Source organism: Dendropsophus ebraccatus, chromosome 3 (genome assembly GCF_027789765.1).
Source record: "Dendropsophus ebraccatus isolate aDenEbr1 chromosome 3, aDenEbr1.pat, whole genome shotgun sequence".
Lineage (NCBI taxonomy): Eukaryota > Metazoa > Chordata > Amphibia > Anura > Hylidae > Dendropsophus > Dendropsophus ebraccatus.
Window position 1 is genome coordinate 113403535 of NC_091456.1, and position 26646 is coordinate 113430180.

The following is a 26646-nucleotide window of genomic DNA, read 5'->3' on the forward strand; positions in this document are numbered from 1 at the left end:
GTTCAGATTTTTCTGAAGAAGTTTCTGAGCACCAGGTGCGTTTGCAGAGCCCCTGTAATGTCAGCAGAATAGAACCCCCCCAAAAGTCATCCCATTTTGAAAAGCACACCCCTCAAAGAATTCATCTTGGGGTGTGGTGACCGTTTTGACTCCACAAGTATTAGAGGAAAGTATTCAAAATTAGACAGTAAGAATGAAAAAAATTATTTTTTCCAATAATATGTTTGTTTAGTTTGAAATTTCTCAATTTCATAAGGGACAGGAGAGTAAAGCACCCCAAAATTTGTAACGCAGGTTCTCCTGAGTACAATGGTTACCCATATGGGGGCATAAACCACTGTAAGGACACACAGCAGGGCTCAGAAGGGAAGGAGCGGCAATTAGCATTTTCAGTGCAGATTTTTCTGAAGAAGTTTCTGACCGCCAGGTGCGTTTGCAGTACCCCTGTAGTGTCAGCAGAATAACCCCCCCCCCCAAAGTCATCTCATTTTAGAAAGTACACCCCTCAAAGAATTCATCTTCGGGTGTGGTGAGCATTTTGACCCCACAGGCATTAGAGAAAAGTATTCAAAATTAGACTGTAAGAATGAAAAAATAAAATTTTGTTTGTTTAGTTTGAAATTTCTCAATTTCACTAGGAACAGGGGAGAAGATGCACCCCAAAATTTGTAACGCAGCTTCTCCTACAACTTTACCCCATATGTGGACATAAACCACTGAATGGGCATACAGCAGGGCTCAGAAAGGAAGGAGTGTCATTTTGCTGAAGCAAAACTGCAGCTAGTATCGGTTATTAGAATAACAAAGTTGCTAGAAAAATTTAAAAAAATTGAGATTACAGGTAATCTGGAGGTGGTTTACAGACAATCTGGGGGTGTTTACTGGCAATCTGGGGTGGTTGCAGGCAATCTGGGGTGGTTACGGGCAATCTGGGCTGGTTACTGGCTATCTGGGGTAGTGATGGGCAATCTGGGGTAGTGATGGGCAATGTGGGGTGGTGACGGGTAGTCTGTGGCAATCTTGGGTGGTTACGGCCAGTCTGTGGCAATCTAGGGTGATTACAGGCAATCTAGGGGTATTTACTGGCTATCTGGGGGTGGTTATGGGCAATCTGGGGGTATTTACTGGCTATCTGGGGTGGTTACAGGCAATCTGGGGTGGTGATAGACAATTGAGGGGGTTATGGGCAGTCTGTGGCAATCTGGGGTGGTTACAGGTAATGGCGGCTATCTTCCTAACAAAAACCCGCAAAACTGTCGCCACATTGCAAGATCCATAGCGTTCTTATCTTTTGCACGACAGAGCTGGTTTTGGGCTCATTTTTTGTGGGAAGATCTGTAGTTTCTATTCATACCAAGTTTTATATGTATATGACTTTTTGATCTCCTTTATGATGTATTTTCTAAAGGGGATTGATAAAATACAGCAATTCTGTTGCTATTTTTTTTTTTTTAAATTACAGTGTGTGTCGTGCGACATATTTAATGATTTAGTCTTATAGATTGGGTTGTTACGGACGTGGCAATAACAAACATGTATAGGTTTTGTGATTTTGATCTGTTTTATGTAACGGTTTATAGTGTATAGGGAATATAATGCATTTTTATTATGAGGGGGCAGGGGGGGATGTTTTGTGTTTTGGTGCACTTTTTTTTTTACTTTTACACTAGCGTACATTACTGTACACTAGTGAAATACTGTAAAGTGATCTGTGATCACTGATACAATACATTGCACTACTACTTTATGCATCATGTTGACATGCTGACAATCTTAATAGCCATGCCTGTCAGCCTGATAGCATATCCATGGAAATCCTGGGGGGCCTTCATTAGGCCCCTGGGATTACCATGGAGACCATCGATGGACCGGACGGCGCCACAGGACCCATGAGCAGCCACCGGAACCCATTACATGCCGCTGTCATGATATGACAGCGACGTTCAATGGGTTAAACTCCCCGCCGCTCCGGGTAGTTTCAGGGGGAGATCAGCTGTCACACTGACAGCTAATCCCCCGCTCTGCTGCCGCAAGGGGGCGGCAGAGCATTCGGATACGTTCGTCGCTAAAAAGCGTACGTATCAGAATAAAGCCCATTAGTGACCACCGTGAAAATACGTATTGGCGGTCACTAAGGGGTTCTTGTAATATTTGTATTACATGTAATATTTACATTTATTATTGTATTGGGGGCTATGGGGCTTATATGTAAATTTTATTTTATTATAAATGTATTTTGTGTGTGTTTGTGTTGTTTTTTTTTTACACTTTTTGTTTTAGTCCCACCATGGGGACTTTACTGTAAAATTGCCTGATTACAGGCATATTGCATTGCAGTGCTCATCAGCACTGCAATGCACTATGCCTGTAAAAGGCAAAGCTGATCAGACTCAGCCATAGGGCCCTATTCCACCGGACGATTATCGTTCAGACTATCGTTAAATCGTTCGAATCTGAATGATAATCGTTCGGTTGAAATGCAGTTAACGATTAACGACCGAACGAGAAATCGTTGATCGCTTTATAAGACCTGGACCTATTTTTATCGTTGCTCATTCGCAAATCGTTCGCATTGAATAAGACATCGTTCGGTCGTTCGCAATAGATACGAACGCAATAGCGAATAAATAGCGAAGAGAAACGATCGCAATTACGATCATAAGTAACGATTATCGTTTCATGGAAATGACCGAACGTTTTCAGGTCTTTCGCAATAGCGGTCGTTTGAGATCGTTAATCGTTAACGATTATGCAAACGATAATCGTCCGGTGGAATAGGGCCCTTAGGCTGAGCCTGATCAGCCACCGTAGCTGGGACATCAGGAGGCTTCGGGGAAGCCCCCTGACATCAAAGCTCCATCAGGACTGTGCGATCTCACTGCACAGCCCCGATGGAGGAGGAAGGGAAGATTCTCCCTTCCTGTAGCACTATAGGTGCTGTACTCACACAGATCGCAGCACCTACGTGGTTAACTGCCGAGATCCGAGCACACCCATCAAAGAATTCATCTCGGGGTGTGGTGACCGTTTTGACTCCACAAGTATTAGAGGAAAGTATTCAAAATTAGACAGTAAGAATGAAAAAATTTATTTTTTCCAATAATATGTTTGTTTAGTTTGAAATTTCTCAATTTCATAAGGGACAGGAGAGAAAAGCACCCCAAAATTTGTAACGCAGGTTCTCCTGAGTACAATGGTTACCCATATGTGGGCATAAGCCACTGTAAGGACACACAGCAGGGCTCAGAAGGGAAGGAGCGGCAATTAGCATTTTCAGTGCAGATTTTTCTGAAGAAGTTTCTGACCGCCAGGTGCGTTTGCAGTACCCCTGTAGTGTCAGCAGAATAACCCCCCCCCCCCCCAAGTCATCTCATTTTAGAAAGTACACCCCTCAAAGAATTCATCTTCGGGTGTGGTGAGCATTTTGACCCCACAGGCATTAGAGAAAAGTATTCAAAATTAGACTGTAAGAATGAAAAAATAAAATTTTGTTTGTTTAGTTTGAAATTTCTCAATTTCACTAGGAACAGGGGAGAAGACGCACCCCAAAATTTTAACGCAGGTTCTCCTACAACTGTACCCCATATGTGGACATAAACCACTGTATGGGCACACAGCAGGGCTCAGAAAGGAAGGAGTGTCATTTTGCTGAAGCAAAACTGCAGCTAGTATCGATTATTAGAATAACAAAGTTGCTAGAAAAATTTAAAAAAATTGAGATTACAGGTAATCTGGAGGTGGTTTACAGACAATCTGGGGGTGTTTACTGGCAATCTGGGGTGGTTGCAGGCAATCTGGGGTGGTTACGGGCAATCTGGGCTGGTTACTGGCTATCTGGGGTAGTGATGGGCAATCTGGGGTAGTGATGGGCAATGTGGGGTGGTGACGGGTAGTCTGTGGCAATCTTGGGTGGTTACGGCCAGTCTGTGGCAATCTAGGGTGATTACAGGCAATCTAGGGGTATTTACTGGCTATCTGGGGGTGGTTATGGGCAATCTGGGGGTATTTACTGGCTATCTGGGGTGGTTACAGGCAATCTGGGGTGGTGATAGACAATTGAGGGGGTTATGGGCAGTCTGTGGCAATCTGGGGTGGTTACAGGTAATGGCGGCTATCTTCCTAACAAAAACCCGCAAAACTGTCACCACATTGCAAGATCAATAGTGTTCTTATCTTTTGCACGACAGAGCTGGTTTTGGGCTCATTTTTTGTGGGAAGATCTGTAGTTTCTATTCATACCAAGTTTTATATGTATATGACTTTTTGATCTCCTTTATGATGTATTTTCTAAAGGGGATTGATAAAATACAGCAATTCTGTTGCTGTTTTTTTTTTTTTTTTTTTTTTTTTTTAAATTACAGTGTGTGTCGTGCCACATATTTAATGATTTAGTTTTATAGATTGGGTTGTTACGGACGTGGCAATAACAAACATGTATAGGTTTTGTGATTTTGATCTGTTTTATATAACGGTTTATAGTGTATAGGGAATATAATGCATTTTTATTATGAGGGGGCTGGGGGGGATGTTTTGTGTTTTGGTGCACTTTTTTTTTTACTTTTACACTAGCGTACATTACTGTACACTAGTGAAATACTGTAAAGTGATCTGTGATCACTGATACAATACATTGCACTACTACTTTATGCATCATGTTGACATGCTGACAATCTGCATAGCCATGCCTGTCAGCCTGATAGCATATCCATGGAAATCCTGGGGGGCCTTCATTAGGCCCCTGGGATTACTATGGAGATCATCGATGGACCGGACGGTGCCACAGGACTCGTGAGCAGCCACCGGAACCCATTACATGCCGCTGTCATGATATGACAGCGACATTCAATGGGTTAAACTCCCCGCCGCTCCAGGTAGTTTCAGGGGGAGATCAGCTGTCACACTGACAGCTAATCCCCCGCTCTGCTGCCGCAAGGGGGCGGCAGAGCATTCGGATACGTTCGTCGCTAAAAAGCGTACGTATCAGAATAAAGCCCATTAGTGACCACCGTGAAAATACGTCTTGGCGGTCACTAAGGGGTTCTTGTAATATTTGTATTACATGTAATATTTACATTTATTATTGTATTGGGGGCTATGGGGCTTATATGTAAATTTTATTTTATTATAAATGTATTTTGTGTGTGTTTGTGTTGTTTTTTTTTTTTACACTTTTTGTTTTAGTCCCACCATGGGAACTTTACTGTAAAATTGCCTGATTACAGGCATATTGCATTGCAGTGCTCATCAGCACTGCAATGCACTATGCCTGTAAAAGGCAAAGCTGATCAGACTCAGCCTTAGGCTGAGCCTGATCAGCCACCTTAGCTGGGACATCAGGAGGCTTCGGGGAAGCCCCCTGACATCAAAGCTCCATCAGGACTGTGCGATCTCACCACACAGCCCCGATGGAGGAGGAAGGGAAGATTCTCCCTTCCCGTAGCACTATAGGTGCTGTACTCACACAGATCACAGGACCTACAGGGTTAACTGCCGAGATCCGAGCTTGGCCCAGTTCTCGGCAGTTGCCCGGGGGCCCACCGTTACAAGTGCCCAAGCCATACACAACATCTTCCCCAGCTAAACACCACCTGGCTCCCCTGGGTTGTAGTTGTAGTTGCTGTAGTGCAGTTTAGAAAATTGAGCCTTGCACGACTGCAGGTGTGAGTGCAAATGGAAAACTGAGACTGGATTTAAAATAAACCAGGAATAGCTTTTACTAACCCTTTAAAGCAAAAGTCCAGTTGAAGTACATCTCACAGTTAAAAGTACAATACTGTTCTGTTTAAGGCAATAATCACTCCGGTATGGGGGCAAAATACAGACAAGGTTCCCACACACTTTACTTTAATAGACTTTAGTTGGAGAGCGTGGTTAAGTTAGGATACTGTGGATACGGCTAAGGGGCCCTTTCCAGGCATCATGGCTCAGCTGGGGCTGTTAGTGACAAGTCCTGAATCCACTGGAAAGGACGTCCGCCTAATGCTATTATATGGGCACAGAGTAATGTAGAGGTTTCCCAGCAGTAGCCGTCTGGGACAGGAAGACCTTGGATGCCTGAGGAAAGCTCTGCCTTATTATAGAGCCGAAACGCGTTGCTTGTAATAAATCTTCACTGTAATATACCGCCTATGGTTACATACTAATGATAAACACACGGGTTGCCCCTACTATAGCGTTATTTGGCGGTGTTCACCCCGGCGCTGTCGGCCGCGGTGCCGTGCTGTCACAATACCACTACGGTGTGTGAATACAGAACTCTAGCAGCAATATTACCTGTCATAATATATCAGATCGCAACAACAGCAACAAACACTGATTGATTGTGAGAATACATTGATTCTGTGCAATACAGCGATGTACAAGGGGGGTTTTCCCACCATCGCTTATGAAAGCACTATATGTTTGTTGATCACAACAGCGATAAATTATTTGCATCAGTGTGAATGCAGCATCAAAAGTAGACAGAACCTGATTGATTGTGAGAATACATCTATTCCGTGCAATACAGCGATGTACAAGGAGGTGTTCCCACCATCGCTTTATGAAAGCACTATATGTGTGTTGATCACAACAGCGACAAATTATTTGCATCAGTGTGAATGCAGCATCAAAAGTAGACAGAACCTGAATACCTTACATCATTAGCAAACATTATTTTGCGATACAGTAATTGGCAACCACACTATCAGGTACTGATGAGCTTGATAGGTTCTGTCTGCCACTGTCATACTTGAACACCATTCATCTGAGTGCATACTCACACAGTGTATAATTCTTCAAAACACTGTAAATTTTCACTGATGTTACATAAATAGACTATATATCCTGAAGGTGTATTTTCAGCTGTGGGTTAGGAACTATGTTTTCCCAAGACACCTAGACGGCTATTAGTATACAGATCAATCTGACCAATTATTTGTATACCAAGCGATCTGCTGTATCTAGTACAAGAAACTGCGTCTACTGAGAGACATACAACACAATCAATCTAATTGTATTTACAATACACACCGTACAAACACTGATTTAGACACTGAGCTACTCCATTCAGTTTTTAATCTTAGTTTCGCACATTCATTTATTAGTATAAGTAATAAAAGTTATGTTTTAATTTAGATCTTCATAGTTAGTGGGTATTTGAGTTCAGTACTATGGTTACATACTAAGCGGCATTTGCTACCACTGTGCATGTCACCTGCACCGGACTCATCCAAGGTCTTCTTGTCCCAGACGGCTACTGCTGGGAAACCTCTACATTATCCTGCATCTCCTGGTTTTACCTCGAGACACCTAGAGCTGGCAGCGGTGAGCTTCTCTAAGCCTACAATAGAGTTGTGCCTATGTGTAGTGTTTTAGCCGGACATGGCTAGGATCTATTAGTCAGAAGTAATAACAGAAATCTCGCACAAGGCTCCCGGCACTTCACAGCGGATTCACTGAGAGATCCAGCCACAGATTACCTATATCGTGGCCATTTCCACCCCAGCTGCCGAGGCAGAAACGGCTTCACCTATGGCGCTTTGTCTGCGACGAGAAACCCGGCCTTTGCAGCCTGCACAGCCGCAGCACCGACCCACCAAGGTACGGCCTCATTGACAGCGCTCCCAGAAACACTAGAAAAGCGTGTCATTGACATTGAAGAAAGGACGCTTTGCTGTCCCTGAAACAGCTTGGCTGAGCTCTTTGTTGAGCTATGCTGGCTCCAAGTTTGTTTTGAGTGTCCCTAATTTTTGCAATGCTCCTGTTCAAGATCCTGCACCTGGCCTAGCCGTAATCCCATTTCCCAATTTCCCCTGTCTTGCAAGAATCAGGGTGTATACGGACAGCTGCATCCAGTACTCCAGCTTTTATTGTAGACGATTTCATTATTGCCCAAAACAAAGTTTTCTATGTGATTTTATATGATGGCATGTTATAACCCATGCTGTGCCTTAAACTTTACATCCAGCCTTTTCCTCAAGGTGTTATGCCGTGGATGGCTTTTACAAAGTGGGGGAGTAAGTGTGTCCCAACACGGGTGTTGCTGTTGGGTACACCCTTCGCAAAAGTCTGTAATTAAAAGTGTAAGTGGTAATGTAGTAGTACCAAAGTTTTACCACTAGATGTTGTTGTTACAAATATTTGTGTCCAGATATTGCACAGCTGTAGGAACTAAAGGGTTATTGTTTTCTTATGTACCACATGGATGTGTACACCAATGAGAGTTCTTTCTTCTTCTAAACCTATCAATTTTCTCCTTACATCTTACACACGCACTCCTCACCCACTCACAGCACAGTTTGCACATGCTGTAGGAAGGAAGTAACATGGGTAGAGGAAGTGTGAGGTCTTTTGCCTTGGATTCTGTAGGGGAATGACGCAAGACAGTATGCTCCCTACAGTAGTCTATTTGGGCCCTGGCTCCTGCCAGGTCCACAGTACCTAGACACAGTTTTCCATCAAGCAACCCTATTACACACTATGCAGTGTTAAGTCACTACTAGAGAGGACAAGTCAGGGATCATCCCAACCCACGCCGTGGACATCGTAACACAGTGCAGGACAGTATCCACAAAAAGTAAAAGGAACTGATCCAGATAGAGCAAAGTTGCTAGAAGCCTAAGCACTCTATCTCGCAGCGCGGGTGTAATCAGAGAACTCTGACCACTCTGCTCATCCAAGGTAACAAGGTCTGTGTAACCCTCTAGGGCTGGTCACCCGACACTGGTGGGCAATAGGTGGTGCAAAGACCAAAGAGTCAAAACACGGGCACAAGTATTCTCTCTACTTTCAAGTATTCTACTTATTCTACCTTTTAAAGTTCCGGCAGAGCACAGTACTACTTGGGTTGGGACTCTTTCGACATGCTCCTCTCTACTCTCCTGAACTTCTTCTATATCTCAGAAGGCAACCCAGCCAGCATGGCTGTTTCACCTTCTCACTCTCAGTACAGATCTGGACTCTAAAGTATAAAAGTAACATATTAAGCTGAAAGTATATTGTACTCTTCTGTATCAAGTATCTTCACAGTAAACAAGAGTATTTTTATTCTAACGGGACTCTGTGGTTCTTCATAAAGCAGCGACACAGTAATTACACTTTCCTTGGGTCATCTCCCCTTTCTGTGGGTGGCAGTGCCAATAGTCCGGGTGGGTCAGTACTCCACTCCGGACCACTGTGATAATTGCCCAAGGGACCCCGAAGCAGCCAGTCAGGTCACTGTCCACAGGTGAAAAGGTATAGCTAGCCCACTCAAAATAGAAACAGGTGTGCCAGCATACCTGTGTGCCCAACCGGCACTGGCGTCACTACAAAATACCATCGGGCAGGGCTATACCTCGGCCAACCCCTACACCCGTTGAGTCACGCTGTTCCACCTAACTTGTGACCGGCCGTCTGTCTCTGCTTACCGCCAGGGCAGTCACCACACTTGCAGGCATCAAATTAATGTTCAGGACATTTATTACTGAACATTATTTTGCAAACAAGTCGTTCACACATGAAATTTTTTTTAAGCTGTTCTTTCACCATCTTTTTATCAAAATTCAATAGACCTTTAAAAATACCCACACCCAAAAGGGTGTTGAACATGCCAATCATTCAACCTAAACTTAAATAATGTAGCAATGGCCATGATTGCAATGACGGCTGCCGAAGTATGTTAAACAACGCTGTTATTTAATACTCAAAATAACAGCCGTTATTTTAAGTATCAAATAACAGGCGTTGAAAATTGTTGCCTGAAGAAGCCTAAAGAAGTGACATGAATGATATGACAGTACATGTAAATTTAGTACATGAGACTAAAAAACTGTGAGGAAATGTGCGAAATAACGTGAACATACTGCGTAAACATACTCATATATACCTCACCCCTTAATAGGTTAGCTAGAGATGAGTAAATGAGTGAGCTTTTAAGTCTGCTGTGCTCTGTGCTGCTCCTCCCCAGGTGCTGGGAAAAGATGGATCCAGTGCTGTGAAACTGAGAAATTCGCTCATCTCTAGTTTAAGGCTACGTTCACACGTAGCAAAAGTGGCAGAATTCCGTGGCAGAGATGCCTCCAGTCTCCCTGACAAAATGACAGTGTATGGGGGGCTCGCGTGGCTCCTCTCTCTGGGCTGAAGAATGAACATGTTCATTCTTCAGCGCAGGGAGAGAAGGCGCGTGAGCCTCACATAGGGAGGCTGGCAGCATTCTCCGCCACGGAATTCCGCCACTTTTGCTACGTGTGCACGTAGCCTTAGCACTGCAAGAACACTTATCAGCACAACTATCAGCACTCAGATGTCACCTCTTTTTAAGTTTAAACTTAGGACGCCACAGGACTAATACGGTGTTGCCTCAGTTTTTTTTTCTTTTTTCAGAATTGAATTACTTACCAAAGCAGAGAATCCGTTGAAGAAACCAAACCAGAAATTTTGAAAAAGACTTGCAAATGTCTTGTAGTTGTAAAAGCACAGAAACTTTGAAGTACGCATATAGGATAAACGTCCATGGAAAAAAAGCAACTTCCGGAGATAAGAAAACTGTGCCAATGCAAAATCACTAGCAAGAACAGCTTGTATGCCTTCTTTTCCAATGATGCCTACACCAATATGAGCAGCTGGAAAATAAGTTATATAGATATATTTAAGTACAGTAGTAATAATAATAATAACAATAACAACAACAACAACAATAATAATAATAATAATAATAATGGTTCTTGGTTTCAAGAGTAACTTTGATTGAGATCATTTTGCAAGAAGAGCTCACAGTTTTTTAAAATTGTAACTTGGTTTAAGAGCATTGCTTTTGTTTAAGAGCTCACTTTACTGGGTGGGATGGGGAGTGGGGGAGGGGATGGTCTGCGCAGCGGGGACTACGGCCCTGCACCAAGGCCCAGGAAGACTCTGTCACCTTCCAAATCATAGCAGATCCACTTCAGGCTGGGGCTTCCATCAGGGAACAGGACTGTGGAGATAATTTCTTCATAGCTGTAACCCCTCTCTCCCTGGACAAAGAGTGCTGCATGTATGTGCCCACATCTGCCCTGCTCATTCCTTCCTGCTCCCTGCAGTCTCTATGCACCCTTGTGTAGTGGCCCTGAACAGATTTTTCCCTAATGATAAGTCTGTATCTGTATTTATTTATATTCTGACTGTATCTGTTCTGAAAGGAATAATGGCCACTACAAACTGTTAGTGTTATGTCACCCCTCAGTGTTCAAGTTTGGTATTACTCATATTTCTCATACATATTGGTTTATTTGTTAGTTAGTAGTGTGATAATGCAACTAGCCTGGTATCACGTGATCTCCCCGTTTTCCATAGTAACCATAACAGCCGTTGAGCTCTGGCTGGGATCAGTTGGTCACACCCCTTTTTCTAGAGACTTCCCTCTACCTTCAAGGGGGAAGGACGTGTTTCCTTGCGTCTCCTTAGGAAGGAACGCCACAACCCTGCGGTATCCTATCTATTGTTGGTCTGAAGTATTCCTGTCTAGTCCAGATCATCCTGACTCTTCAATTCCCATATTTATCTAAGGTCTGGACATGGTTTCCAGTCGCAGCCGCACCTTCATTGTTAACAGCAAGTATCCTGTTCATCCTGTTTACCCGGCATCGTACTCCGCCCATCATTTAATTGTCCCTTACTTAAAGTGACGCTACTATACCACAGCCTATTGCAGAATCATCTACTACCATCAGTTATATTTAGGTTTACTTCAATCCTGGCTGCATCCAGAGAGAGAGAGACTGTTGCTATTAGTAACCACCGAGTTAATAAACGTACAACTACTGTTGTTTCCGAACCCTGGCATTGGTCTGGTTATTGGTGCCTCGACTAAGGACAACGAAGAATCGTATGGTGTAACGGGGTCCCGCTTAGACAGATGCCCGTCAGTTAGTCAGCTCCCCTCGTGCCATAACCGTGACATAATATCTGGCCATTGACTAACTGGGCTAAACCTGCTATCAGTAACTACTACTCCCAACAAGCTGCCCCGGCACACCACATGCTAATTTTGGCATCCACGAACAGGATTCTGAATACAGTGTGCCTACTCTGGATATCCCCGAAAGTGTACTACAAACCCCAGAAAGACTTTGCCTCAGGGGTTGTTACTAGAGTGGACAATTGGCCAAATTGTCATGGGAGTTGTGAATGTGAATTTATGACTGTGCCATAACCCGGAGAGGAGGGGGTTAACCGCTGCACTGCCAAAGCGCGGGAATCGCCAGGCGCCATAGACTTTACTAGCACTCCTCCTGATTGGCTTCCTCAGTCTGCTGACGTCACTGTTGCTGGGCAGAACGGTAAGCGGAGCTTCCAGTCTTTACGCTCCTCCCTCCACTTCCTAAAAAGCCCGCCAGTGCGCAGCAAGATGGCGACCTACGAGGAGCACCTGTCTGCAGCCTCAGCACCTGTTATGTCTGACCTGCCCGAGAGCCTCAGCCGGGCCTTCACTCCGGCCTCCTCTGGTCCAGGCGAGGAGCCTGCGTCAGACGCCAGCGTCTCACCGGGACCCGAACGCTCCGGCGCTTCCGAGTTTGCCTTCTCCACCGGAGGGTTCACATCACCGGAGGGCGACCTGATCGTAAGTGGACCGACACCTCTGTCCTCAGTCCCTGGCCCTAAAGGGGAGAATTCTGTCAAAGCCTCCATATCCCCAGGTCAGTGGTGGCCTCCAGGGCGTGATTTGCCGCCCCTTCCCCAATGGGTGTTCGGGCAAGAGCCAAAGATCCTGCAGCTGATAGAGGAGATTCAGCAGGCCCTCTCAGTCCTGCCACCTGCCGTTAAAGCTGCAATCGCCATGCCCACCGCTGCTCCCTCAGCTCCCACTACAGCGGGCAGGCCACAGCAGCTAATACTACTGCTTTCACCGCTGTGGCTAAAGCCGCCACCTCCACCACTACAGTCATCTATCACATGGCCCCCATCATCTCTCCTATGACTATGGTGACGCACAGCATTGTGGTCACTACTGCGTCGAATGATGCTCCTGCTCCAGCACCCTCACGCTACTACTATCCCTGGGAGAAGAAGAAAAAGACCACCGGGGATCCTCCTGCCTCCTCCTATTAGGCTTCATTCGGAAGCAGGACCAAGGTGGCCAAACTGACTGTTCCAGTGTTTCCTTGTTTTGATTGTTTATATGCTATATATATATATATATATATATATATATATGTTATTGTATTCACCATGTTGCCTTAGTTTAAGGAAGTTATGTAACATTTAAGCTTTGCGCCTGGTCCTTCTGACCAAGCTCTCTTGTTATATACTATCCAGCCATGAGCTGAAAGGACACTCAGTTGCTATACAGTTTTTCAGTGCCTATTCTCAGAGCCTTTTCATGGACGATGGTCTTCATTGCTAAAAAGAGACTCTCCTAAAACAGAGACACTTGTTCAGTTCTTCCTAAAGCACTTTTCAAAAAGTATATGGTTTATAGAGTTAACTAATGCATTATAGTAACCAAAGTTTGTTTTCATGTCAGAGTCATGAATTTTTCTTCTCCTCTGAGTAAGAAGCAAGTTTATATAGATAATCTCAGAGAAAGAGTACATTTTCTAAAGAGTATTGTAGTTTCATCATATATTGTGTATTCATATTTGCAAGTGGAAAGATTATTTGGGCCATTTTTTCTTCAAGACCTCAGAGTATTTTTGTCTTTTATGTTTCCTTTCCTTGTGTCTCCATTGTTTGTCCATCCCTGTTTTGTCCCAACACACAGTAGTTGCCACACATAGTCGCCTTCAACACTCACACTTGTCCATACGGCTCATTTTTAGTGGGGAGGTATGTAGTGGCCCAGAACAGAAGGTTTTTCCCTAATGATAAGTCTGTATCTGTATTTATTTATATTCTGACTGTATCTGTTCTGAAAGGAATAATGGCCACTAAAAAACTGTTAGTGTTATGTCACCCCCCAGTGTTCAAGTTTGGTATTACTCATATTTCTCATCCATATTGGTTTATTTGTTAGTAGTGTGATGATGCAACTAGCCTGGTATCACGTGATCTCCCCGTCTGCCATAGTAACCATAACAGCTGTTGAGCTCTGGCTGGGATCAGTTGGTCACACCCCTTTTTCTAGAGACTTCCCTCTACCTTCAAGGGGGAAGGAAGTGTTTCCTTACGTCTCCTCAGGAAGGGACGCCACAACCCTGCAGTATCCTATCTATTGTTGGTCTGAAGTATTCCTGTCTAGTCCAGATCATCCTGACTCTTCAATTCTCTAATTTATCTAAGATCTGGGTATTGTTTCCAGTCGCAGCCGCTCCGTTATTGTTAACAGCAAGTTTCCTGTTCATCCTGTTTACCTGGCATCGTACTCCTGTGACTACTACGCCCATCATTTAATTGTCCCTCACTTAACGTGACGCTACTATACCACGGCCTATTGCAGAATTATCTACTACCATCAGTTATATTTAGGTTTACTTCAATCCTGGCTGCGTCCAGAGAGAGAGACTGTTGCTATTAGTAACCACCGAGTTAATAAACGTACAACTACCGTTGTTTCTGAACCCTGGCATTGGTCTGGTTATTGGTGCCTCGACTAAGGACAACGAAGAATCGCATGGTGTAACGGGGTCCCGCTTGGACAGATGCCCGTCAGTTAGTCAGCTCCCCTCGTGCCATAACCGTGACATAACACCTGGCCATTGACTAACTGGGCTAAACCTGCTATCAGTAACTACTACTCCCAACAAGCTGCCCCGGCTCACCACACTTGTGTTTCCCATCCTTCCATTACTGTACAGAGGGGAGTAGGGAGGGGGGTGCAGGAGGGGCAGCTGCCCTGGGCACAAGCCTAAGGGGGGCATCAGTTTCACCAGACACAGAATACATCTGTCAGCAGCCTAATTCTGACAGGGGCTAGGTGTATATAGTGCCCTGTTGCTTTGAAAGCTGCAGCAGTGCTGTTCTGTGTGGGGGCAGGGTGTAAGGAGCCTCTAGCTCAGTGGGGGACATATGCCTGTGCAGCTCTCCGGCTGCACAGGAGCCCAGGGTAGCGGGGGACCCCTCAAGCTCTGACTCCAGTGGGCCACGATCTAGAGCAGGAAGAGGAGAGCAGAGCAACATGAACTTTCCCATATTCCCCGGCTGCTCTGAGAATCCTCTTCAGCTCTGCACACAGCCAGCAGCAGCACAGTGACTCCCTCTCCTTGATACAGAGGAAGAGAGTAACGTGTAAGTCCCGCTGTCTCTTATTACATTAGGGCTGAGCTGGATGGGAAAGGGTGGGGGTCACTAGATGCAGTGCAGTGTCAGGGCCTGGATGGATGGATGTGTGTAGGGAAGGGGTCACTGTGGGACAGGATAGTGCAGTGTCAGGATGGATGGATGTGTGTGTGTGTGTCAGCTTCTTTATTTATTGCTGGCAGTTTAACCCTTACAGCAGGGGCGTAGCTAGGGGTTCAGTCTAGGGGGGGCGAGTGAATCTGAGTGGGCCCCCAACCAACCTTACCCATAGGGAACCTCAGCAGGTGACAAAGGCTATCTGAATAATAAAGGGAATATTCTTCTACATTACTCATAGTGGATAAGGATAAAGAGCAGTGTAAGAGGCTTCTGTACATTTCATATATAGAACCACAAAAAATTTTAAAGTGCTTAAGATTAGAAAAATATAGCTGCCTTCTTCCACAGACAGCACCCCTCTTATCCTCAGTTTGTGTGTGGTATTCGACTGAAGTGAATAGTGCCAAGCTGTGATACCACACACAACCTAAGAGCAGGGGTGGCGCGGTTTTGGAAGAAAGCAACTATGTTTTTTTTTCTTAATTCTGGAGAACCCTTTTAACCAGATTATCTTTGCCTAAAAATAATAGTGGTAAAGGTAATAAGTTTTTAGACATTAAGGCTATGCTCACACTGCGTATGAGTCCGGCCGCGTTTCGTACGCCAGCGTACATGTGTGGCTAAATCTAGGGGCGTGGGAAAAATCGACATGCGGCCGGATGCGTACGAACAGCGAACATACGCCCGTAGTATAGCTATGCTTCCCTAGCTTGATTCGAAGCGATCTAAAAAAGGTCATTTACTTGGAAATCTTCGCCCAGCCCAATAAAAACCACAGAACCTTTTGGATTGAAAAATCAAGTTCAATTTGGCTGAAATAAGTACTTTGTACGAGACCGCATGGAAATCCATGGCCGTGAGTTTCAACATTTCCGTCCTCAAAAAATGGTCTTGTTCATTTTTCATGGCGCCGTATACGATCCGGCCGTAAGCTAATACGTAGTGTGCACTGTGCGGGCGTATATCGTATACTTTCAAGCGAACGCATCAACCTCAAAACTACGTGCAGAAACATACGCAGTGTGAACATAGCCTCAAAGGGGTGAGCTGGTTGTGATCATACATGTACAATCCAAGATATGTGATGAGCTGCTAGATATCCATTTCCTATCTATCTATCTATCTATCTATCTATCTATCTATCTATCTATCTATCATCTATCTATCTATCACATTACAGGAGAAGATATAAGAGGACAATGATCACATGTCATTCATGCACCAGCATCTTCTCAGCCCCGCCCCCTTATGACATCACCACAGGTCCTTCCTCATCGCTCTGCAGGCTGTCTGCAAAAGAAATAGCTTTTTAACCTCTGAGACCTCAGTGGGCCCCTGCCAGTGTGGGCCCAGGAGCCACTGCCCCCCTGCACCCCCCAAATTTCGCTTATGCCTTACAGTGTAAAATATAAAATAAGTCCAAGCACTCACCGGATGAAGTGATCTCTTTGTGCGTTTATTCAGACATCACAGGGAGGGAGCGGTGGCAAGGGTGTGGGAGCGTGTAGCAGACAACTGTTTCGCGCCTCAGCGCTTTGTCAAGTCTTGGTAAGACTCCGTGCCCTATCTGTGCCCTAACTTTGCACCACCCCTTCGTCCCTCCTCCCCGCCCTCCTCATCATTAGGAATGCCACTGGAACATTTACTACTGTTTGAACATTGCACAGGTGTCTTAATGATCCAGCCCATGTGCTGTGGTAACACAGGTGGGGAATAGGAAGCAATCTGCCTGGAGCATTCCTAATGATGAGGAGGGTGGGGAGGAGGGACGGAGGGGTGGTGCAAAGTTAGGGCACAGATAGGGCACGGAGCTGCAATTTTAAAAGTAATTTTTTATGACAATAACTGCATCACCTGCCAAATGAACCGCAGGACAGATCTTGGATTAAAAGCAGCTATCCGAAGGTACAAGTGGTTTGGGGTGATAAGGCCAGGATATGCGATTTTACCTACCTGCACCGTACCTATATGACTACACATATATATAGGCCTCTTGCTTAGAAGCTCCAGCACATTAGAGAGTCCCTGATAGGGTTAACGTATAGTTGGGACATTTCTTACCTTGGAAAACTTCTGATATGGACACTAGAAAGAATGTTTTGTCTCAAGAACTATTTCCCTCAGAGACATCTTTATCAGCGTTCAAGGCCATTCTCAGAGAAAAGTTGACTGTCTGTTACAGTGGGAATAATGTGAAAGTATCATTGCAAAGAATGTATTGTTCTAACCTTTTTGACCTTTTTGAATAATAATAATAATGAATACTTATATAGATGCCATTGCGCATGACTGAATATCGAAATCACTAGCACCGCCTCATCTATGCCTTATTAGCATTTGTTAACACCCTATATTTTATCTGACTATAAAATGTGATTACCATAATAAAACTTGGGCCATTTTATCCAGGCTTATAATCATGATACAATGTCTTGTCTGTGTCCGTGATTTATAAGTGACGAGTTGGTAATACTGCAGGTTACAACTCTAAATATATTAAAAAACCATCCTGTACCTGGGTTTTTGACTTCTTCTCCATAGAGAGGGGTCAACGTCTAAATTTTAACCTTAAAAGGGGGAGTCAGATTGTGGGTACAGTGCCACTTTAACATCTCTAGTAAACCATAGTGGTTTTGCTAATTTCTCGTACATGTAATCTAGCTGCCTTTAATATGGCAATTTTTTAGTACTGCCCACTGAATGCTTGCTCCTGATGTTTTACCTCTCCCTTTGAATTCATTTTTTAACCCCTTCATGTCCACAATACGGTTATTAGTGTTCCTGCTGCTGAAGCCCCATGCAGCAGGAATGTATATATACATTTGTGGCTATGAAGAGGATTTAATGTGTGCAGCTGCGATCAGCACTGCTTTCATCAGTGTCCCTGAAGCTGGGCATAATGACAAGCAGCTATGGCATCAATATTGCAAAAATTTAAAAACCCCTTATAAAATACCCTCCCAATAAATAATGTATATTATAGCGTGCAGATTTGTCCAATCTATTAAAAGATTACAATATTATTCCCGTAAGGTGAACGGCGTAAATGAGAAGAGTAAAAAAAAAACACCAGGATTGCTGATTTTTAAAAAAATATTTATCAGAAAAAAATGTATAAAAGGCGGTCAGAATTTTTCTTTTACACCAGTATGATACCAATAAAAACTAGAGGTCATGGCACAAAAAATTATGCCCCAACAAGTCCTGTAGTTGAAAAAATAAAAGTATTATGGCTCTTAGAAGACGAGGAGGAGAGTGCTGCTCATTGTGACCTGGACATCTGTGCATCAATGACCTTCGGTTAAATACTCTTCCATTTTCCTTAAAATCTCTCTTTCTAAAATTCAATACTTTGGCTGTAGTATAGGATTGCACGCAGTCAGTTTGTAAGTCAAACCATACTCACTGGTGGTCACTGGACCTAAATCTGATCCCTTATCTGATCCCTATTAGTAAATACTAAATCTGGAATGTTCTTTCCTCTGGTTGGTGACCTCACAAGCTGTTTTAAAGGGCTTCTGTCATGATCGCGCCTGAAAAGGCATCAGTGCCACCCTCTGCTGCGAAGATTAGACCTCTGCGCCAAAGACTGCGATTTTGGCCATAATCTTCCATTTATTCTGTGTTTAGTTTGCCTTGTTTTTACCCTGTCTGAACTGTGTCTTATTCCTTCTGGTCTGCTAATTGTTTTCCCTGCCCCACCCGTGTCTGTGCTTCTAAGTTTGCTCTGGTCATGTAACAGTTAACCTGCCTTTGCCTCAGTGATTGACAGCTGGTCCCTCCTATCATCTTCTGGACTTGGTTCCTGGTGTCCTATTTAAGATTTCAGCTTCTGCCTGTGCCTTGCCGGATATTGAGCTTGCCTCTGCCTGGTTCTGTGTTTGCTATTCTTGCTCTGTTTATTCTGACTCTGCTTTGTATTTCTGACCATTCCTGCTTGCTGCCTGCCCCTGACCATATTGCCTGTTTATTGACCTCGCCTTTGGATTGTGATTTTGTACTTTTGCTGCCCGATTGTTGTGACCCGGACTGTCGACCATTCTTTATTGTGTTTTGTCTGTCTGTCTTGTCTTTGTGTCCCACCTAGCCAGTGCAGGGACTGACGCCCAGTTGCTCGCCGCCATCTTAGGGCGGATTGTGGCAAATAGGTAGAGGACAGTGGGCGGGGCTGAGCTTAGGGCTCACTGTGTTGTCTTGTCTTGCTGTCCGGTTCCTAACAGAATATCCGGCCTAATATATATACTGCCCCCTCTGGTGCCATGGCTACTGTGGAAGATCTTGCTACCCTTGTTTCTGAGCTGGCCAAACAGGTCCGGCTATTGGCCCAGCAGCTACCAGCTACCACTCCTGCCACCCCAGTGGTCACGCTCAAGGAGCCTGACAAGTGTTCAGGGGACCTGAACACATTTTTGACCTTTAAAGAGGCTTGGCTTAGTCACCCCACCCCTAGCTCCTTTGAACAGGCAATTTCTCTAGCGATTTCTATTGATCGCACGCTCAGGGAACGTAAAAATACATCTAGCCAGAATTCCCCCTGTGTAATTGATGTTCCTTCCTCTGTCTCCTCTGAGCCTCTGCCTATTATGTCTTATCCTCTGGTCACCATGGAGAAACCTTCAGAACTGGGCAAAATTAAAAGATCCCTGGCCCGTAAAGAACACAGAAGACTGAACGGACTATGTTTTTATTGCGGTGAAAGTGGACACTTCATCAGTTTTTGTGCCAAGCGTCCTTCAAGGCCAGATCATCAGCGTCCAGATGACTACCAGGAGGGTCATCTGGGTGCCCAGGTGGGTGTAGTTGTTGTGCATTGTCCCGCTGATAACAAGTCAGTAAGTTCGGGCAATATGGAAGTTGGCTCTGTGTGTCCCGCCGAGGATACCATGTCTGCTAATTTGTGTAAGGTGGAAATTGGCTCTGTATGTCCTGGTGATGGTACTAGGTCTGTGTCCTCATGTAAGGCAGAATTTGGATCTGTGTCTGGTATTGATTTGAGCAGTTATGGGAGATCTGTCAGACCGGTTACATATCTCTTGGAGTCGGATTCTGATGAATGGGAGACGGACGATGAGATCTCTAGCGATGTTGAGACCTGTATTGTTAGAGGTCCTTTCCCTCCTAGGTCTGGTTCATCTTGTGAGGGTCCGGAGGCCCCTCATAAAAGGGGGGGTAATGTCATGATCGCGCCTGAAAAGGCATCAGTGCCACCCTCTGCTGCGAAGATTAGACCTCTGCGCCAAAGACTGCGATTTTGGCCATAATCTTCCATTTATTCTGTGTTTAGTTTGCCTTGTTTTTACCCTGTCTGAACTGTGTCTTATTCCTTCTGGTCTGCTAATTGTTTTCCCTGCCCCACCCGTGTCTGTGCTTCTAAGTTTGCTCTGGTCATGTAACAGTTAACCTGCCTTTGCCTCAGTGATTGACAGCTGGTCCCTCCTATCATCTTCTGGACTTGGTTCCTGGTGTCCTATTTAAGATTTCAGCTTCTGCCTGTGCCTTGCCGGATATTGAGCTTGCCTCTGCCTGGTTCTGTGTTTGCTATTCTTGCTCTGTTTATTCTGACTCTGCTTTGTATTTCTGACCATTCCTGCTTGCTGCCTGCCCCTGACCATATTGCCTGTTTATTGACCTCGCCTTTGGATTGTGATTTTGTACTTTTGCTGCCCGATTGTTGTGACCCGGACTGTCGACCATTCTTTATTGTGTTTTGTCTGTCTGTCTTGTCTTTGTGTCCCACCTAGCCAGTGCAGGGACTGACGCCCAGTTGCTCGCCGCCATCTTAGGGCGGATTGTGGCAAATAGGTAGAGGACAGTGGGCGGGGCTGAGCTTAGGGCTCACTGTGTTGTCTTGTCTTGCTGTCCGGTTCCTAACAGCTTCTATTACATTATTGCTTTTATATGTAATTGCACAAGGGAGGTTTTAATCCACATTCGGCATGTTAAAGTCACCCATAACTACAATGTCACCCTTTAATGACATTTTGGTAATTTCATTCATCAACATGTTATCATAGTTCTTAGTTTGCCCTGGAGGGCTATAGGTATGTAACACCTATGCTAATAACAGATCCCTCTTTAGGCTATGTTCACACAATGTAAGGTTCATATTAATCGCGCCCGCATCCGAATTCAGCGGCAGTGAAGATCATCCAGCTGGTACTGCAGTACCGGCTGGAATGATCTTCTCTGACACCGGCTGTTGCGTGACCCGGCCAGGTCATGGAACAGCAGGTGTCTTACTACGTGGGAACATTGCCTTGGACTGCATGCAAATCCAGAGAGTCTCCAGCTCTTTTTATGTATTGTGGATGACTGTCAATTTAAGACTACCCCTGGCATAAATGGCTATCCCACCTCATCTTCTCTCTGCTCTGTCTTTACTGTACAAAATATATCCTGGTATAGCTATTTCACAATCATTAGTCTTTGGACCAAGACTGTTACAGCCACTAGGTCCAAATCATCACTAGATATACTGTAATGGCCGTTGGCCCACAGATCTTGTTTCCTAAGCTGTGAGCATAAGTACATTTTGCACAAAGATTACTAAGCCTTATATTAATTTTATTGCCAACTGCATCAACTGCAATAACAACTGCGTCTAACTTATCAACAATAACTGTATCAACTGTATCTGTATCATTCCTACTGGTTATACCTCTAGCTATACAGCCCAGCATTCAATTAACTTTCCCTACTGCCTGGTTGTACTGGAGGATTCCTTCTTCCCAAGAGCATTATTTTACACTTGAAAACATTGAACTGCAGTTTCCATTGTTTTGACTGGTTACTCCCAGTTTTTCCTACCCTTTTAATTTATTATCTAATTACTCCCCATTTTCCTCAAAATGTGACTTTCTAAAATCCAATACTTTGTAGCAAATGATTGCATACAGTACAATGGAATTTGTCAGCACCCGGGCCCTACCTGAGGTGCTGACAGTGTGCTGTAGCTGTCAGTTCCCTAGTGAGCATGTTGCCTTTTGGTAGTTTGTCCGTGCACTGTCTCTCCTACTGTAATGAAGAGTCAAAGAGGAGTTGTGGCTCAGCGTTTGTGCCTTACTCACCACTTTACTATTAAATTTTTGATGCAATTACATAGTGATTTTTTACTGCTCTGAACAGCTCCTGTCTGGAGCTGGAAAATCTAGATTTTTTTAACATTATGGACAATTCTCAATTTAAATATTTTTTTTCTTAATAAACAGAACATTTCCCTATTTGCAGGCAGCCTATGATACTGTTTTAATTGTGTATTGCTTCAAATAGTAACAGTGCCCTATATAAGCAGTTATGCCCAATATGTGACTCCAAATTCAGGCCGCTCTGTGCCCTCATATAACATAGGCATCCTCTGTCTCAATATGGTATAGGAGGTCTTCTCTGTGCGCTCATATAGTAGTTAGTCCCCTCTTTGCACCCCCCCCCCCCCAAAGGCAGTGCACTGTATACATGGGGGTAGTGTTCCCTTGACTGTATATACCATGGCAGTTCACTGATTGTATACATGGGGGCAGTGTTCCCTTGTATGTATATACCGGTAAAGAGTATACTGTGCCCTACCCCAGTACCCCATGTACACTGTGTCGGTCCTGGTGCTTCGCTCTTGCCCAGGTGTCCTCCCTAACTGGTCCTGTTTTCACCGGTCAGGCCTTTGCCATTGCAGGATAAAGAACATCCTGAGCGGGAGAGGAACAGCCCCTTGCCCCAGCGCTGTTCTCGATGTCTGTTGGGTGGGAAAGGTCAGTCTTGTGGAGAAGATTTTCTGGGCTAAATGCAGAGCTGCTCATGGCTGTGCGGTTACAATCTCAGGCATCAGAGGCTGATGACTGCTACCTCCAACCGCAGGACTGAGTGTGGATTATTTTTGGAAAATTATATAGTGATTTTTTAAAACAATGAATTTGAGCCCTCCCCCCGGTGAATTGATCCAATTAATTTGATTACCCACCCAAACTGGAAGGCATGTTTTTTTTTTATAGAAGTAATTTACAGCTTACAAATCTGTTACTAAGGGGTTAATATACAACAGCAGCTAAAACTCTCCCTAGGCCGCTCATTCATGGTGTAGCTGAGCCACTAATTGCCACTAGGCCTCACGGTAAGCTCACAAAAACATGGGTCTAATCTAACCTTGCTTTACCTGTTATGCTTAGCTGCATGTTCAGTTAATAATCCCTCCTGATGTAATAAAATTCATGTTGGCAAAATCTACAATGTGGTAAAAATATTGTGTGGATGAACCATTACTATTAGAATATATAAATAATTGCCAATTTATCAATTAATGTATATGTACAATACTTTATCTGCAAAAAGGGTTTCTTACTCTTTAACATATTGACATCATTTCCACCATCTCCTATGGCAAGTGTAGTAGCCTTTCTGTTGGTCTTCACCAGCTCCACTATGCCAGCCTTCTGTTTTGGGGTCATCCTACAGCATATGACAGACTGATACTGACACGCCAATTCCACCAGCTTTTGTGCTTTGAGGTCAGTGACCTGATCTGTTACATTTTTCCTTTGGCATGCCAAAAGCAACTTCTTCCACAAAGACATTTCTTGAGCCTTACATACATCCATGAATGTACTCTAAAAAGAAAAGGAGTTACAACGCTAAATCATATGATAAAGCAAAGTCATTAGAGAATGGTTTATATTACAAGAATTGGTAAGCAAGCAAAATAATCAGTGGCAACTACTTTTGTACATGCAGATACATTATAATCTTAGAAGGATTGTCCAGGGTTATGGTGCGTTTACACAGAGAGAGTTATCTGACAGATTTTTGAACCCAAAGCCAGGAATGAGTTTGAGGAGAGGAGAACTCTCAGTCTTTCCTTTATAGTCTGTTCCTGGCTTTGGCTTCAAAAAATCTGTCAGATAAATCTCTCTGTGTAAACACACCAAAAGAAAACACAGTGTTGAATTACAGCTGAGCCCTATTACCTCAGTAGATTATAAGCTTAATGGTGTGTTTACACAGGCAGATTTATCTGACAGATTTTGGAAGCCAAAGCCAGTAATGGATTTGAAAAGAGCAGAAATCTCAGTCTTTCCTTTATGACCCGTTCCCTGTTTATAGTCTGTTCCTGGCTTTAGCTTCAAAAATCTGTCAGATAATTCGCCTGTGTAAACGCACCATAAGGGGAACCAATTAGTAAAAAAAGGCCTCTAATGCTAGGGAAATGCCCTGATGTAAAGCTCTGTGTCAAGAGCCGTGTCCCGTTCAAAGCACTGCGTTGCTGTGAGGTCATCCAGAGGCGGGCCTCTCCTCACGTAGGTGCACCAATGTTTTTTTGCATCTCACCTGCGCAGTATAGCAGGTCTTATCCATGCTGTACTGTGCATAAGTACGTAATGAAAAAATTAGCACACCTGTCATTGGATGACCTCACAGCAAAGCATGATTACAGCGCTGAAACGCCCAGGGGACAGGGACCACCTAAGAACGGGGCACCACCCAGATGACTAGTAGGGACTTAGGGTATAAACCCACACACCGTATACGCAGCAAATACGCAGCAGATGTGATGGTGAAGATTTGATGCTGTGTTCAGTTATTTAGATCTAATCTGCTGCGTATTTGCTGCATATTTGCTGCGTATCGCAGCAGTAAATACGCTGCGTATACGGTGTGTGGGTTTATACCCTTACAAAGTAAGTTTACACATTATACTGGGTAGGGACACAGGGTATGGGAACATGTGTGGGAAGTGTGCTGGGTGACGCAGCAACACATTTCCCTAGCGTTAGAGGCGTTTTTTTTTACTGATTGAAATGAAAGGGTGGTGTCATGAGTGTTAAAGTAAACATATTTTAAGTATACAAGCATTTCTTAAAATGTATTGTTTGAGAGATATAGACTCACTAATCCCCCCCCTCCCTGATGTGCCTGCTTTGTTTCATAACCTGTTGCCCTTGGCTATGGCTCGCCAGGATATCACTAGCTTGGGTCATTCATGCTCAGTTCAATCGTAGTCACACGATCTGTCCCATTAGTGCTGGCAGTTCGTTTTCATGTGACATACAAGCAAGAGGGGTTGTGGGAAAATGTTTGCACTATTGAATGCAAACAGCAGGATAACCGTTTAGAAAGGAAACCAGGAAGTGAACAGATCCACGAAGAACAAAACTGGCACAGTAATACATACACATGTACACATCTGTTTTTACCTTCTTTGCTTTTTGACACCACCCCTTTAAGGCTGTGTTCACAGATTGTACTTATTTGCTGCCAGGTACAGGGTAGGGAGCCAATGGTTCCTTACTCTGTCAGTGCACTGTATTTAATTGTGTAAGTGTATCAATAATATTCTGCGGCACAGAAAGGGCAAAATTTATGCCGCTTTGGCTCCTGCACTGGAGACCTCCGAATCAGAGTCCCGCACATTTTAAAACTTGCGGGCAGACTCAGAACGGAGTTCATCAGTGCTGAAGCCAATGAGGCATAAATAAAGTGTTGTGGTTATCAAGCCTTTCTGTGCTGCAGCATGTAAGTGATTCAGAACTTAATTACTTTGTGTTACTTACATGCTGCAGCACAGAAAGGGTTAAAGAACAGGACAGTACATTCATGTCTCATCAGCTCCTGCACTGAAGACTTCCACACAGGAATCCTTCAATTAAATTGCCTAGCCTTATTTCAAGTAGAAGAACGTAAAAAAATAAATAAAAATCCAACTGCTTCATAGGTCGTATCTCTCACCGGTTAGAGGTTACAAAATGGGTCTCTACCAGTCGGATTCCTGTTTCAGATGTCGTAAATGAGGGGCGGGCATATACCACTGCTTATGGGGGTGTCCTGTCGTCCGCTCTTTCTGGGACCGGGTCACCACATTTGCTACCACACATTTGGTTAACTACATTCCCTCGGGCCCAATATGGGCTATTTTTGGTTATATAGACACACAGGAGTTTCCCTGTTCAGCGGGTGGCAGAAAACTCATATACATGCTCTCTACTGCGGGCGTGAAAACCATACTGCACACATGGAATCACCCCACTGCCCCCCCATTCCGGTTGTTTCTAGAAAAACTATCTTTTATTATGAAAATGGACTGGGTGGAGGCTTCGCAGAGAAGGGAGACTCATGTGGAAAGATTTTTTGACTGTTGGGAGAGTTACATCGCTTTGCTGCCCACACAGGTGCAGCGCTCTATCAAAGAGTGTTTTTGTATAACTACGTGGTATCAGAAGAGGATCTTGGCCGAGGACCCACCTATAGATCTGGGGTGAGCCGGAATATCCCAGGCACTTAGATTCGGAGGTCCACATTGGGCTTCCCATGAGAGCTTCAGTTGTTTTATAGTTTTAAATGCACATTGACGATGTTTTGGTTCTTTTGTAATTATCTCTGCTATTGCAGGTA

At 44.3% G+C, this 26646-nt stretch overlaps 1 protein-coding gene across 9 annotated transcripts in view; it reads right to left on the minus strand.

Annotated features, from left to right (window-relative positions):
* LOC138785982 (phospholipid-transporting ATPase IK-like) overlaps positions 1-26646 on the minus strand; it is a 344961-nt gene that overhangs the window by 55639 nt on the left and 262676 nt on the right. For all 9 annotated transcript variants that reach the window (XM_069962531.1, XM_069962533.1, XM_069962532.1 and 6 more), the window contains 2 exons: positions 23603-23867; positions 10360-10583 (listed from right to left, as the gene is read on the minus strand). In XM_069962531.1, the coding sequence (XP_069818632.1) occupies positions 10360-10583; positions 23603-23867 (489 nt within the window). The remainder of the gene's footprint in view (positions 1-10359; positions 10584-23602; positions 23868-26646) is intronic.